At 38.7% G+C, this 16,241-nt stretch overlaps 1 protein-coding gene across 8 annotated transcripts in view; it reads left to right on the top strand.

The window, feature by feature from the left end:
• Syt14 (synaptotagmin 14) overlaps positions 1-16,241 on the top strand; it is a 161,531-nt gene that overhangs the window by 50,770 nt on the left and 94,520 nt on the right. For 6 of the 8 annotated variants that reach the window (XM_057770599.1, XM_057770598.1, XM_057770597.1 and 3 more), the window contains 2 exons: positions 6,286-6,450; positions 12,893-13,108. In XM_057770599.1, coding sequence (XP_057626582.1) covers positions 6,339-6,450; positions 12,893-13,108 — 328 coding nt within the window. In that variant the 5' untranslated portion in view covers positions 6,286-6,338. Of the gene's footprint in view, positions 1-5,642; positions 5,741-6,285; positions 6,451-8,879; positions 9,934-12,892; positions 13,109-16,241 lie in introns of those variants that run through there. The other 2 variants (XM_057770603.1, XM_057770596.1) reach the window with 2 other exon arrangements.

The raw sequence follows: 16,241 nt of genomic DNA, 5'->3' as shown, positions 1-16,241 counted from the left end.
AGATTTAGATAAAGAGAAAGCAGTTATTTTTTTTTTTTAAATAAAAGTTGGCTTCCTATCCAGTTGGCAGTTTGGTCAGGAGATAGTGTGGCGCCTATGAAATGAATTATTAAACCCCCGATGGTGCAGAGTGGAGCTCGGGTCCATGCTCCGTGGATGACTCAGATCCACATCCTGTCAGGCAGGTGTAAGTTGTGCTCTTATCTCTTCTGTTTTTAATTTATTTAAGAATTATAAGTTATAGTTGCTGTTTGTCTAATTTTGCATTGCAAATACAATGAAGTAGAATTGTCTTGTAAAATGTGTCTGTAAAGTTAGAATTTTATTTATAACAGAGAATGATGGTGATAAGTAAGGAAAGACTAGAAACACTTGTGTAGCAGCTAGTTTCCTCATACTTAACTATTTATATGTCCTCAAAAACTACCTAGAAAATGTTTGTTTGTGGCGTAGTATAGTACAGAAATTAAATATTCTTAAGTCAAAATTTTTGAATGACCCGCTTCTCTATAACTACTTAGCACTCTTACTGCAACTTAAAATTGGCAACAGTGGCATCGATTCAAAGTTTACTTTTTCTAAATATGTTTGTTTCTAAATACAACAATAATTGTCCAAAGGAGTTTGGCAAATGCAAAGTAAACTTGGACAAAGCCAATTCTCTGGGTTTTCTTCATGCAGAATCATTTTACTTTGTAATATTTATTTTACATTAAGGGTTTTAGAAATTCATAGGATCAAATAGCTCAGTGACTTTAGTTGTAGTCTCTGTTGAGTACCATGATTAGCTTCCTCGGTGATAAAATATCTTTAGTTTAAATTTTTTTTATCATCAATCAATTAAATATCAATCAGCCAATATCAGGGTCTTACTCTGCAGGCAAGGCTGCTTTGACCTCCTGATCCTCTTGTCTCACTCTGAAACCTGAGATAATGTCCCATCAATTCTTATTTATTTCATTAACTAAAAGTGTGGTATATAACATAAATATATATTGTTGATAAGCTTAGTTCTAAAGTTAATTTTAAAATATTTTAAAATGTATTTTGATTTTGGTTTTATAATTTACATGTTTATTTTGAAAAAGCTGAGCTTCTTTGCTATTTTTAACCTTTATAAAAACTAAACTATCCATATATGTAGTTAGCTTTGTGGTTTCTGTCAATAGCTTTCCCCTACTTTTATATGTAGATTGGCATTTAGGGAGTACTGCTGTCTGGTGCTTAATACAAGGGATTCAAGTCAGAATGTCTGAGTTCAAACCTAGGTTTTACTACTTCATGGATTTTGTGATATTGGCAATTCCTGTAATCACCTATCTAATCTAAGGCTAAAATAATTGTTTTGTACTAATTATCATTAAAATTGTGGTTATTTTAAAATGAAAACAATTTTCAACATGCCTGGTAATTGTCAAGTGAAGAGACTTCTGGTTGACAGTGGTTCTCAATCTTCCTAATGCTGTGACTTTTTAATACAGTTCCTCAAGTTGTGGTGACTCCCAACCATAACATTATTTCTGTTGCTACTTCATAGCTGTGCTTTTGCTACTGTTATGAATCGTAATGTAAACATCTGTGTTTTCTTATGGTCTTAGGCAACCTCTGTGAAAGAGTCATCCAGCCCCCAAAGGGGTCACAACTCACGACTTGAGAACTGCTGGGTCAAGAGTTTGGATTCTGAATTCTCAGTGGCTGTCCAAACTCAAATCTAGGTCTGTTACTGACCTATACTATTAAGGCCCCCAAAACATAAGATTGTTTGGGGGTCTCAGTAGTGATACCAATCAAATGTGTTTATTGAACATTAAAGGTGACAATCCTAGTGAAGCAGTCTCTACTAAACATGTCAAATATTGCCAACATTGTTATCATGCATCTTGAGCTTATTTTTGACACATTAAAATACTGAAAGTTTGAATTATGGGAAAACAGTATACTTGTGAGTTTTTAATCATTGACTACAGTCAGTAAATTTATTTCTTCAGCTATATAATACCAATATGCATGAGTTGTTGACTATGTACTTTAAATAGAGATTTTGAAGGTGTTCCTTAGAAGAGAATAGGAATTTAAAAAAAATCATCGTGTATGTATGTGCGTGTTTGTGTGTGTGCATGCACACGTGGATAGCCAGAGGTCAACCTCTGGTGTCAGTCATTCTCCAGGAGCTGTTCAGGAGCTGTTCACCTTGTTCTTTAGGCAGGGTCTACCACTAACCTGGAGCTCCATGGTTTGTAGGTGGAGCAGCTAGCAGGTACCAGGGATCCTCCTGTCTTTCCCTTACCGACACCGGGGATACAATATGTCTGTAAACGTCAGCTGTGCTTTAGTTTCCCGGCTGCCCAGCATCTCCTTGACTCCACCTACTCTCCCTCCCTCCCTCCTTCCCTCTCTCTCTCTCTCTCTCTATATATATATATATGTGTGTGTGTGTGTGTGTGTGTGTGTGTGTGTGTGTGTGTGTGTGTATGTGTGTGTGTGTGTGTCGGATTTCCTGCTTGGCTATTTTACTCTGCTCAGTCATTGGTCAAAACAGCTTTCTTTATCAACCAATAAAAGCAACACATATACAGAAGGACCTCCCACATCACATGTCCAGCCTTTTATGTGGGTGTTGGGGGTTGAACTCAGGTGTTCATGCTTGCCTAGCAGGCTTATTGACTGAACTCTTTCATGAGTCCTGCCACAGGAATTTAAAATATTTTTATTTATTTATTTTATGTTTATAGGTGTTTCACCCATAGGTATGTCTGTGTACCATATGCACAATTTTATCCATTTTGTCCGTGCAGTGTTCATGGAGGCTAGAAAAAAGGTATTGGATCTTTATGAACTGGAGTTGCAAACAGTTGTGAGCCACTATGTGGGTGCTGGGAACTGAACCTGGGTCCTCTGGAAGAGCAGCCTGTGATCTTACCCGTTAAGTCATCTCTCCAACTTCTAACAGGCTTTTTTTTATTTAATTTTGGGGTGTGTGTGTTTCAAGACAGGGTTTCTCTGTAGCTTTAGAGCCTGTCCTGGAACTGACCAGGCTGGCCTTGAACTCACAGGTATCTGCCTGCCTCTGCCTCCCAAGTGCTGGGATTAAAGGCATGCACCACCACTGCCTGGCTCCCAATAGGCATTTTTAATAGGTTTACTTGCCTTTGATGATCTAGAAGCCTTGAAAAGGATATATCTGTGCATATATTAACCCTATTCTTAGAAATATGCAGAATGTCTACAAGCAGATTTATAGTATAAGATTTTAGGGAGAAATTCTAATCTTATAGATCTAAGTATAATTTATTCTTTATTGACTATGTACAATGTTCATGCCTGTAGTCTGATTTCAGTGTATCATTTCCTGTTGCAGTTCTATGCTTAAGTGAGATTTAGCAAATATTGATATACTCAGAACTATTACTGTTTATTTAAAATAATAAATATTTTGGCCTTGATATAATGACAAAATAGAAATCTGAAGATTTATAATATTTGCTATATTAAGAAATGTTACTTATTTTTTTACAGCCACATTACAATTTTAAATTATGACTATGTATTTTCTGTGTGGGAAAATGTGCATTTAATCAAGTAATGGATAACATCAGGGTTGTATGAGTAACATATTTGTAGCAGGCCTATTTTTCCTTTTCCTATTGGAAAAAAAGTATTTTTTTAATTCTCAAAAAATATAGCATGTATTTATCAATAAATTTTTAATGAGTAGATTAACCAGTAAGAAGACCTCACACCTAAGTTTGTTTGCTTAGTTTTACTTTGTGACTGAATGCTTTCTTATGGCATAAGCGGAAGAAATGGGGGCCCCAGGTCTTTTATAACCAACCTTACATTCACATGGATAGCCTGCTCACATTCTGCTCTGCAGTGCTCGTCTGATGTTTGTAATATACCATGTCAACACCATATCCAGCATCCCCTAAAAGAGCTTCGTCTACACGCCTCTTTCCCCCATGCTGTTAAACCAAATGCCTTCCCTCTCATAGTTTTCATTTTGGTTAATGACACTGCTTCTACCTGACCGTTCTGTTTGGAATTAGAGTTATCCTCAGCTCTTCATCATCTTCTATATTCTGTTGATTGGGTCATTACTTATTTTCTTTGAAAAAAAGTACAATTCATCCCTTTTTTCTGCTACTGGTGTTACTTCTTAATTAAGGGCTCATCATAATCTTGCAACTATTCCTTCCCTACCTTGTTCCATTTTTCTTAATTTTAACAGTGTAATTTTTCAAGACATTCATGTTATAACCCTGTTGTTCTCCAAGTTCAAAATCTTCAGGGTGATATCCAAGACTGTTTGACAGTTTGCAGCTTGCTTTCTTCTTTACTTTTGATTCTCATACTTTTGGATCTTCCCAAAGCACATGTTCTCTCATTTGCTTACCATCCATTCACTCATTCCTCCGTTCACACACACATGCGCTGTCAGCTGCCTGGTGCTGGTAGGCACGTGAGGACGGAGAGGTAAGTGCAGCAGCCATGACTGTTGCTCTTCAGAGGCTATGGAATGTTGTATCTGTGGCCGTGCTAGACCACCTGCCATTTTCACCTAAAGAGTTAGTAGTCTTTTCACCTTTACTCAAGGGCTCTTCTGGCCACCCCGACAGCTTACATTCCTGTCTCTACAAGGGAGCTCACTGCTTTTCGTTATGCTTTCTTGTTTAGACTTGAATTTCCCACGAGGTTGAATTTCACAGAGTGGAAGGAGGAAGATAAAGAGTAATATAGGAGTAAGGTGGGGACAGGGGATAGGAAAGATTGAGGAGGAGTTGAGAGACAGGAGAGACAGCATGATCACAGTAGAAAGCACAGCTTCTAGCAGCCTTGGGTTCTGGCTGGGCATGTGGCACATACACAGATGAGGTTATGGTGGTGATGGTCACTGGATCTTTGTGAAGTCTGAGTTAGTCACAGGGTAGACACTGTATGGACTTGCTGCTGCCAGACCCTCCACTTCCCCTGCCTCTCCTGTCCAATGTCCCGTCTGCAACACTGCTGACCCAGCTGTGAGAAGACTGTAATGTCATACTCTGTTCCACTTATGTTATGCCTGACTTGCATGAATAATGAAAAGCTGACAGATAAAGCACCAGTCACTCATCTGTTAGTGACCTCATTTTAAACAAACAAGCTCTGCTTAAAGATCTTGGGGGAGATCGCATGGTAGATCCTACCATGCAGTGGAGGGCAAGTAGGTCATGTTTCACAGGGGGTATTTGCGATTTAAGATCCATCTTCTCATACTTGTGTGATACTAGACTTGGAAAAACATGATTTTTGTCTAACTCCAGATGAGTGGTACTGTGTTGGGCAATGGGGCTATAAAATGACAGTGAGGTTGCTGAAGTGGGAGTTCAAGTCTCCTGGGTACTGTCATAAATTCTCTTGATACTACTAAATTCTGTATAGTCTGACAGCTTATCATAACAAAAGTCTCATGCTGCTTAACTGGTCTAAGTCCTGTTAGTTCATAAGATGTGGTCTTGGAAGCCATAGCTTCCAGAAAAGCACATTTGACCCTCCAGTGCTGGATCTTGGTGTTCCTAAGTGGAGATCCTGTCCTTTTCCAGTCATAGTCTATGTGATGCTGGGTTCTTGCTGCCTCCATCATATGCGTAGAAAACAGAAGCTATGTGCAAGCTAAGGTGTATGGCAGATAGTTCAGTGGAATGTTATGAGAGATGAGATGAGCATTCCAGGCATAAGGGAGAGGACAAGCCAAACCAAAATTGTATGTGTATCATGAGGCAGCAGACTAGACCCATTTGACTGAGGTGTGTGCTGGGAGGAGAGGCTGGAATATAAATGCCAGATTAGGGAATCCAGTGTTTAATTAGAAAGGTCCAGCAAAGTCTTGAGCGATAATAATAGTATATGCTGTCATGAGTTTAATTATTTTTATAGATGAAAAGTATTTTTTAATTCAGTGCTAAAATTTTTATAACACTCTTCATGGTTTTAAAAGTTATTAACTACATATGTTTTCTTCATGGATTTAAAATTTGTTAACTACCTATGTTTTAGACTGTTTTTCTTTTAAAATTCTTTCAATGTATTTATTTAGAAACATTTTGAAAATTTTTGAATGAATGCTGTTGAATATATTGAAAAAATATTTTTAAAATTTGTGGGTTTTCTTACAAAGTATTTTAAATTATGATAGTTTAAAAGTAATTGGAATTAGATGACACTCTATCTAGTGTATATTAGGAATTTCCTTCTTGTTTGCAGCTTAGAGAAAACAGATGCTGACTGCTATGACTTTCTTTTCTCTAGTCTCTCCAGAGGCAGTTGGATTTTTGTCAGCGATTGGGGTGTTTATTGTCTTGATGCTGCTCCTTTTTCTCTATATTAATAAGAAGTTCTGTTTTGAAAATGTTGGAGGTTTTCCAGACCTTGACCCAGGATACAGCACACAGAAGAATTCACAAGATAAAATGTGTAAGTAATCACATCAGCACTTATCTGTGCTGTCCCTTGCTTTAACAGCTTCTCTGAGAAGGTTGGCTTGGTACATGATGAACGTAGCATTTGAACCTCCACTTTGTAAGGATGAAATATCTGTTAGGTAGCTTTATGTTTAGGTCTCTTGCCTACAGAGTGATAAGCCACTGTATAAAGGTAGCTGTCTGTTACTGCGGAATGATGTTTTCACCTTTCATCTAGAAGGCGTGGTTTTGAGTTTATCCCATGAGTAGATAATGCTTTAAGAATAAAAACGTGGCCCACTGTGCACATGACCAGTGTTGCCCGCCAGTAGGCTTTGTCTAACAGTCTTCATTCTCAGCCGAGGAAAGATGCTGTTGCTCAGAGGAGGACTATGCTGTAGTGTTGAGCTGGATTCCAGGGAGCTTGAGGACTGTAGTACTGTATGTTCCCATTTTAGAGACACTTTACAAATACTATTACAAGAGCTTTTTATTTGTTGTTTCAAATATGACTGATGAAAATGATAGTGGAGGAAGTTGAGAATGATAAACCAGGGTGGTAACTGGAGAGTCTGAAGAATGAGAGTGGAGTGCACAAATGCTGGAGAACGCTTTTCTCCTCTGATAACCTGAGCTGCATTTTGGTTTCTGTGTTAGAAACTGTGTGCCTCATATGGTTCTGAGTTGGTTTTGTGTTTCTCATATTCCACCCCAGCCCTGTAAACCACTCATTTGTGTGAATGAACTGCTTAAAAATCTCTCTGTCTTCCTCCCTCCCTCCCTTCTTCCCTCCCTTCTTCCCTCTCTTCTTCCCTCCCTCCCTCTCTTCTTCCCTCCCTCCCTCTCTTCTTCCCTCCCTCCCTCCCTCCCTCCCTCCCTCCCTCCCTCCCTCCCTCCCTCCCTCCCTCTCTGCATGTGTCTGTATGTTTGTGTCTCTCTGTCTCTGCGCGTGCGTGTTTGTCTGTCTGTCTCCATCTCTCTGTTTCTCATCTTCCTGTCTGTCTCTCCCTCCTACTGTACTTCCCTCCCTCCTTTCTCTATGTCTTCCTCCCTCCCTCCTTCTCCACCAAGCCCCTATCAGCTTTCTGTAATTCTCTGGTTCAGCTTCCCTGGATTTTCTTTTGTCTTCAAATTCCAAAGAACTTTTGTTGGTGTAAGTTACATCTATTAATATGTACTGTATTAGATAGTAAACTGAGAAAATTATCTTTTACCAGCTTACTTTTCTTTTTGTTTTGAGTTAAAAGGTTTTTGCTGGGAACTGAACCCAGGCCTTTACATATATTATGCTTGTACTTTGTTGGTGAGGTACATTTTCAGCCTCTATGGATTATAAAAAAAAAAAGTACTAGCAATAAGGTTATTATTTGTGAATATAAGTAACATTTTAAAGTTTTTTTTTAAGAATTTTTTAAACCAAAAGAAAGATTTGTAGAGAAGAGTGAGATTGCTGTATACATGTCATACAGGGCCATTAGGACTCAACTTGATTCTGGTGGCCGCCCCCTATCAGGTCTGTCTCTCACCTCTGGGAAGCCCCAAGTTTTATTTGCAAGCAAGGGAGAGTGAAAATGTTAAACAGCCCCTACTGTCACTGTACAAGTAGTGTGCTCAGGTCTCAGCGATATCCTATTGTTTTTCTCTGCTTGCTAAAGTAAAAAGAGCTTTCCCTTTTAAAGGTACCGTACATCAAATAAGGCTAAATGTGTCCATTACAGTTCTTGGAAGTCCCATTCAGCAGATGCTCTCACCTCTTCTCTCCGGTTCTTTGCAAAGCTGTTTTGATATTTTCCTCTAAGTACAGTTCTTAACTTGAAATATTGATAGTCTGGGCTGGAGAGGTGGCTCAGCAGTTAAGAGCATTGATTACTCTTCCAGAGGTCCTGAGTTCAATTCCCAGCAACCACATGGTGGCTCACAACCATCTATAATAAGATCTGGTGTCCTCTTCTGGTGTGCAGGCATACATGCAGGCAGAATACTGTATGCATAATAAGTAAATAAATCTTTAAAAAGTGATGAAATATTGATAGTCTGTTAATGGGGTTATTCCCTTATTACACTGACTCTTCTTAAAGAAGGCACATAATAAAAATCCTTTTTATACTTCTTCTTTCAGGTATAGACTAAATATCCAATAGTATTTGAGGGAAAAAATAATGTCTTGCTGCTGTTTTGATAGCTTTGGAGTGGGAAAAGATGTCATTACACTTAAACCAAGTGATTTGATTTTTATTTTTTCCGGAGGAGTCTTTACTTCAACGTATTTCTTCCAGTACACATTGTATTTACAAACCGATTCAAAGACACAGTGCAAAATAACTTATATCACTCTAATGATAGCAACATTCGTGTAAATATTAAGTTTACATTCCAAAGTAGTTGATATATTAAGAAGAGAAAGTTCCATTATCATACCTTTTAGGAACAAACAACTGGAAAATGGCATTTTTCAAAAGTTTTCAGCAGAATCTGCCTTCAGTGTCCTCCCTGGTAGACACAATCAGTAGTGCTGTGGAAGACTTGAGCACTGCGGTTGGGGAAGTCAGCTGTGCATTAAGTGACTCAGTCGCTGGGCAGGTAGCAAGTATGATGCATGGCTTTTACCCAGAGGAGGAAAGCTGCACAGCAGAAGAGGCTGCAGGGTCTTCTAAAGCCAGAAGTGCAGTACCGTGGGATAGCTCCAAAAGCAGTGCTGGTCAGAAAACACAGTCTGACAGAGAGCACGGAGCCAAGCAAAGCTCCTGTTGTGACATCTCAGCTCCTCAAAAGCAAGAACAAGAAATGTATGAACAGGAATTTTATGTTCGTGATGGGCAGTGGACACCTTCAGAACACAAAGCAACTGGAGATGGTGCAGGTGGTTCTGCTTTGCAAGGCTTCTTGAATGATGGGATATCAGCTGCCAAGCAGAAAATGGTGGCTGTACCCAGTTGTCATGAACTGGAACGTCCTGACAAAGGAGAGATAGCTGGAGGAGGAAGCTCCAGGAGTGGTAGGCGTGGTTTTGAGGAGGTAAGTTATCTCGAAGTGACAGGGAAGCTGGACACCAGTGGGCAAGAGGCTACGGGTGACTCCAAAGCCAGACTGCAGCGTGCGGCCGTGAGCAGAGAGCATGGGCAGTCGGGGAGCTTCGCTGAAAATAGACATCTTACAGATTCAGAGCGTTCTGATCATTTAAAAAAAGCTAAAAAACATGATAAACATGATGGATTCGAAGGGAATGAGTATTCAGGAAACAAATGTTCTCCAGAAGATAACATGAGAAACATCAGACACAGGACACAGAAATCCATTGTGAAGGAATACACACATCCAGCTCCATCAACAAATTGTAAAATCAAGTTTCCCGTGAAAATCAAAGAAAAAATAAATCCAACAAAGTACTACAAAGTGAAAGGAAATATAAAAACAAAGAAAAATGAAGCTAATTCTGCTAAGAGAGGAACAGCAGAGAATAAAGTTGGCAAATATTCTAAGATATTACCAGAAAAAGGTGAGGTCTCCTAATGCTGGTTTGAGTGATTAAATTTTCTCTTGATTTTTTAAACTAGAAAAACATTTAAATTTCTCAGCTTTCCTTTCCATGTCTGTATATCTAATTTAATTTTTTCTTTGATCTTTTTACTTGCAGATATTTTTAGAGACATTTAGATTTTTTCAGTCATTTTTAGGTAATTCATGTTATTTTATACCACCAGGTATACGATCCCTACACTATCTAAGCAATTTCCAGCAGCCCTGATATTTCTTTTTCTTCTTTGTATTCTTGTGAGCAGAGTTTCACTGTGCAGCTCCAGTTGGCCTGAAACTCACTTTATAACCCAGGGTGGCCTCGAACCTGAGATGTTCCTTCCTGAGCCTCCATTTACTGAGATTACAGCAGTGAACCACCCCACCCATTTCCTAATTTTAACTACAATTTATTTTAATACTAGAAAATTTATGCAGACTTTAATTAGAACTTATTTGGTATGAAACTCATATATTTAAATTATTGTTTTACTTTTATAACTAAGTCTTTAGTTAGTTATATAACATTTTCAAAGCTACCCCAGTGAGGATATATGTAAAATATTTTATATGTTTCTTGAAACCAATAGCTCCTATAATTGTTAAATAGTATGCTTCTGGATATGTCTTTTTCATTTAGCTTTGCCGTATATCTTTCGTTAGATGGCTCTAGTTCATAATGACTGTGCATGAGCAATACATTATTATTCATGAGTTTTTTATATAGAATTAAGATTCTGAATGAGTATTTACAATGTTCAGCTATAATATTTGTGGCAGTTTTCAGAACATCTTTGCAGTGCACACGTTCTGATAATTGCTTCTAGTACTCCTTCGTCACCTCTGTACTTCTGATCTGATCGGAAGGCCCCAAATACTGGCTTTTGTTTATAGAATATGTTCGTGTAGTTTTTCTATAAATTTAGATTCTCATAAGATATCAAAGCTTGAGACATCATGAAACTAATGGAAGACTTTTCAGTTCTGCTATGTGCCTCCTCTGTAGGAGGGGTTTGTTGTATATAAAACAATAATAGGTTTTTAATAGCATAGGAGAAACTGACCCTAGACTGCTGGACTAGTTACCAAGAAATGTTTGTGAAGTTGTGTTCATTGTAGAGAAACTGACCCTAGACTGCTGGACTAGTTACCAAGAAATGTTTGTGAAGATGTGTTCATTGTAGAGAAACTGACCCTAGACTGCTAGACTAGTTACCAAGAAATGTTTGTGAAGTTGTGTTCTCTGTAGAGTCCATTTTCCTAGCAGCTGTGATTCACTGGGCGTTGGTGCCTTCTTTCATTCTGGCAGCATCATTACTTATGAAGAAATAAAATAATGAATTGTTTAGAAGGTGACAATAGGATGCTCCCACGAATAAATACAATTACAGTAGCATGCAAATATTTTTGTTTGTTTTGCTTTGTTTTTAATTGAGGAGCACTCTGGCATCTCAAGAAACCAAAGGCTCTCAAATATCCCAAAGATGAGTCCTGAACAAATAGTCCTGTGGACAGATTGCAGGTGTTTTGGCCTGTAGGTTAGCCTTCATGTAGCTGCATTGCTGTGTTCCTGGAACAGTGTTGCAGGCGCTCACAGGGAGACTCAGGCATGAGAAGAAGATTTCTCTGATGTTGCATGTAGGGCATTCTGGGATAGAGGAAGTTTGACTGCAAAGGGGCTACATCAAGGTACATCCATGAGGGGCTCACAGCATTCCTCTGCCTTTAGGTCTTACTCTGGTATTTCACAAGACATTCACACTCTGAGCTGGGTGTCAGAAGTGCTTGGTCTGGTTATTGTAGCACTGTTTAGTCAGATTCTTGATGATGGTGAAGTTGGAATGTCTACATTGTTCCAGATTAACCAGCAGCTATATAATGCTCTATACACTGTAAGTGTGGATTGGAAAAGCTTAGTGATATCTATTCAGACATCATGAGAAATGAACTCTTAACTGTTCTGCTGTTTCTTAGGGAATATAAACATTATAGCTCTTAAAATTTAGAGTTATAAAATTATAACTCTTAAAATGATTAAGTAAAATTTTCCTAGTAATTTAACTTTTCACTGGTAGTGTTATAAGTTTTGTGTATATCCATATATATATGTATATATATATGTTTATAGATTGCAGGTTGAAGTATGTATAATATCTATTGAACAAAAATATATATTGTACCTTCTATTCTTTCCTTGTGAACCATAAGCCTACTGACTCATGTTAAGGGCTGCGCAATCATAGTATGTATGTTGAATGGTTGTGCTATCATTTGCCTAACCACGGCCCATTGATAGGCTGTTGGTTATATGTTTTGTTTCCTTTTGTTATCAGCGTACTTCACAAACTTGTATCAGTTGTAATACTAGTGTCTGCCATTTCTCTGTTCCCTCTTAGCACGAAGCATGACTAGTTCTGAAAATATAGGCCAAATGAAAACCAGAAATGTGTCATATGACATTGATTGTTTTACTCTAGTCTATAAGCAATGACCGCACTCATGATTTCATTTGTATATAGCAGACCTTTTACAAAATTGTGCAGCATGACAACTATAATTTTCTTCATACCTAAAAATATTACAAACCTCTGTGACTGATATTATTTATATAATTAGAATATACAATGTGATATTTCTTATAAACACATAAAAGTCTAACATCTGGAATTCTTACATAAAAAATATATTTTCTAAAACTGAAATTTTGTGTCATAACATACATACACATGAATGTTACAATATACTTTAAATTCAGTTTAAGAGATTACCAAGAATTTCAGTAATTTTAAGGATTGTTCTAATTAGTTTCACCCTGTGTGTACTCACACAAACATACATATTTGCATTTGTGTTTGTTTTGTGTGTATATATGCATATATGTCTTAAATAAATTTGCCATAAATTTATTAAAATTATAATTTCCTCTCACTGTTATCCAATAGATAATTCCTACTTGGACAGAGATGACCCTGGTTCATCCTCTGAAAGTGAAGATGAAGCGTTGGGTAAATATCACGAGGCCTTATCCAGAACACACACTTCCAGGTGGCCATTGGTGGATTCTAGACAAAAGAACTACGCCTGGGAAACAAGGCAGAAATACAGCCCGTTGTCTGCGGAGTATGACGGGTACAGCAGTGAAGCGTCCATGGAGGATGGTAAGAAAGCCATGACAACATGGGGCACAGTTGTGTTAAATGATGTGTGCCTAAAACTCTAGGCGTCTGTGGTTGCACACTGAGAGATATAGTCTAGGGTTCTCTTTCTTTCTTTTTTTTTTAAATGTACAATGACCTACCTTATTTTTTTCACATACCAATCCCAGTTCCTTCTCCCTCCTCTCCTTCCATCCCCTCCACCTATTCCTTCCCCTCCCATCCACTCCTCAGAGAGGGTAAGGCACATTGCTTTGGGGACGTTCCAAGGCCCACCCTACTATAACTAGACTGAGCAGGGTATCCATCTAAAGAGAACAGGTTCCCTAAAAGCCAGAAGAAACAGTAGGGATAAGTCCTGGTGCCACTGCCAGTGACCCCGCAGTCTGCCTCAGCCATATAACTATCACCCACATTCAGAGGGACTAGTTTGGACCTAGGCTGGTTCCTTCTGTTTCCAGCTGGAGTTGGTGAGCTCCCATTAGCTCAGGTAGACTGTTTCAGTGGGTGTCTCCATCATGGTCTTGACCTCTTTGCTCATATTCTCACTCCTCCCACTCTTCAACTGGATTTTGGTAGCTCAGCCCAGTGCCCCACTGCTGCTCTCTGCCTCTGTTTCCATCAGTTGCAAGGCCAGTTCAGGCACCCTCTCATCTTTTGCATTGGGTCTTAGCTGGGGTCATCCTTGTGGATTCCTGGGAATTTCTCTAGTGCCAGGTTTTGAAGTCTGCATGCAAATAGATGAAACTAGAAAAATCCATCCTGAGTAAGGTAACCCAGATCCAGAAAGATGAACATGGTATGCACTCACTTATACGTGGATACTAGCTGTAAAGCAAAGGATATTGAGCCTATAGTTCATGATCCTAAAGAAACTAAGTAACAAGGTGAACCCTAAGAGAAACATACATAGATCCACCTGGAAAGGGGAAATAGACAAGATCGCCTTACAAAATTGGGAGCATGGGGGTGAGGGGAGAAAGGAAGGGAAAGAGGAGGGGATAAAGGGAGTGGGAAGAGAACTTGAGGGAACGGGTAGTTGAGATGGAGGAAAGACAAAGATGAGAACAAGGAAAGATATATTTTGGTTGAGGGAGCCATTATGGGGCTAGCAAAAAACCTAGGGTTCTGTGTCTTAGCATAATCTAAATAGAAAATTTGAGCTGACAATGAAAAGCAGCTCCAAAACACGCAAAAGCAAAATGCCAACTATGGCCTGGATGCGGTAACTGGGGTTCTTACAGTATGCAATGCTGATTCGAATGAGAAAGGTGGGAATGTTCTGTTCCTCAGGTGCAGGCAGTTGAGTGCAGGTGGTCTCTCTGCGCATTTGGTTCTTTCTGAGACTTAAGAACAAAATCTGGGCAGAAGATGTAAATCCACTCCATAATAAGAAAAAAGGTTTTGCTATTAGTTAATGCATATTTATTTTTACATTTAAATACATTGTTTATTTGCTTGCCAGAGTGCTCATAGTAACTACTGTCTTTATAACCAGAAGAGAACAATCTTACTGACATCAGTTTCATTATTGATAACCATCCAACTATCTTTGATTTTGTTTTTGGGATTTGTCTTTTAGGGCCTTATCCTATTGATGATTTAAGTATTATCCCAATATCTAAGCAGTCAAAGGAGCAAAATGATACATGTTTGTGTTTGGCTTCATGTTAATTAAATATTTGTCGATTTTTACTTCTGTTTGTATACAGATATAGCTATGAATGAACCAAATACCGCATTTTTACAAGATAAAAAGCTCATTACAGGTATAAAGAAAGATATTAGACTTGGACTCCACTCAAAAACAATGCTTTTGTAGTTAGTAGTACACAGAATATGTGTGCCTACAGAGGTAACTAAATTATATAAACCAGTAAAGCCACCCTATAATTTCTGTGCACCTCTGGCACATGAACAATAGAAGAGAGGAAGACTGGTGGTGAATCTGATCCTGGCTGGCATTTTTGCCATATCTTATCATCTATTCGCCGTGAAAACCTGAGGAGCATGCATCATTGTGTCTAAAATGTGGGTAGTATCAACCATAACTGACTACTAGCCTCTGTAAATAAAGGGATAAGGGAGAATGCATCTCTAGGTGCTGTGCCTCTCTGAGCCAACTTTCTGTCAAGAGAGTTCACCAACAACTAGACAATCATATGCAAGCAGATAATGCTTTGCAATGTACCTGCTCCTGTGGCCACAATAAAAGAGTGGAGGATTACCAGAGGTGGGTTTGCCTATTTACATTGGTCCAAGATGTTTTAGTTTTTAGCTGCATCAAAATCCAAAGTTTTCCTTTTAGACATATGAAATCTAAGGACTCATTGGCAATGCCATAATTCTCTCAGACAAGCTCTAACCTTTTTCTAATCAGTAACATCTTCATAATGAACTAAAGCAGTTACAAACAGTAGCAGATCAATACCATAATTCTAGTATGGGAATTAACAATAAGAATACAATTTGTGAAATCACAATTCTCTGAAATCTGTTCTAATAAAAAGACAAGAAGAGGTTTCCGTGATGGGTGAGCTATGGGTCGTTTTATTCTCCTATACTCCCATTGCATTTCTGCTTTTAAGTTTCAAAGATAAATTCAAACTGTCCCAGTCTCTGAGCAGCAGTGAAAACTTTCGTGCCATTCCTCCTCATTTCTGAAGAGGGACTTCAGTCACTCTTTGCTTCCACAATAGTGTTCCATTGCTTTAACAAGACCTTTTCTTCTGGAGAGGAAATTTTGAGGTCTCAGATCTCAGGTCCATATTGGCAGATTGAATACCATATTGGAAAAATGAGTTCTGTATCCCAAGATACAGTGCGGATAAACTGCCGACATTCAGCCAGCATTCTTGAGTCAGCTCCAGAGTATACAGGACACACTGAGGTCTAGAAATTTGTGCAGTAGGTCCCCCAAGAAACTAGGATCACCATTCATCACCACGGTCTTCCTTCCTTTCTGCAGCATGATGGCATAAGGAAGTCAGGAACACGGGTTCTCACTCCTACTCTTCTGGGGGTTACCAGTGGCTATGATGTCATCAGGGCTGGCACTCTTCTGTTTTCCTGTGGAAAAAAAGCACAAACATGCCTGGACCCCATATTAATACAGGACCAGGTCCTTTCCAACATA

The sequence above is a fragment of the Chionomys nivalis genome, chromosome 5 (genome assembly GCF_950005125.1).
Source record: "Chionomys nivalis chromosome 5, mChiNiv1.1, whole genome shotgun sequence".
In the NCBI taxonomy this organism is placed as follows: Eukaryota; Metazoa; Chordata; class Mammalia; order Rodentia; family Cricetidae; genus Chionomys; species Chionomys nivalis.
This window is presented reverse-complemented; position numbering and strand designations above follow the sequence as displayed.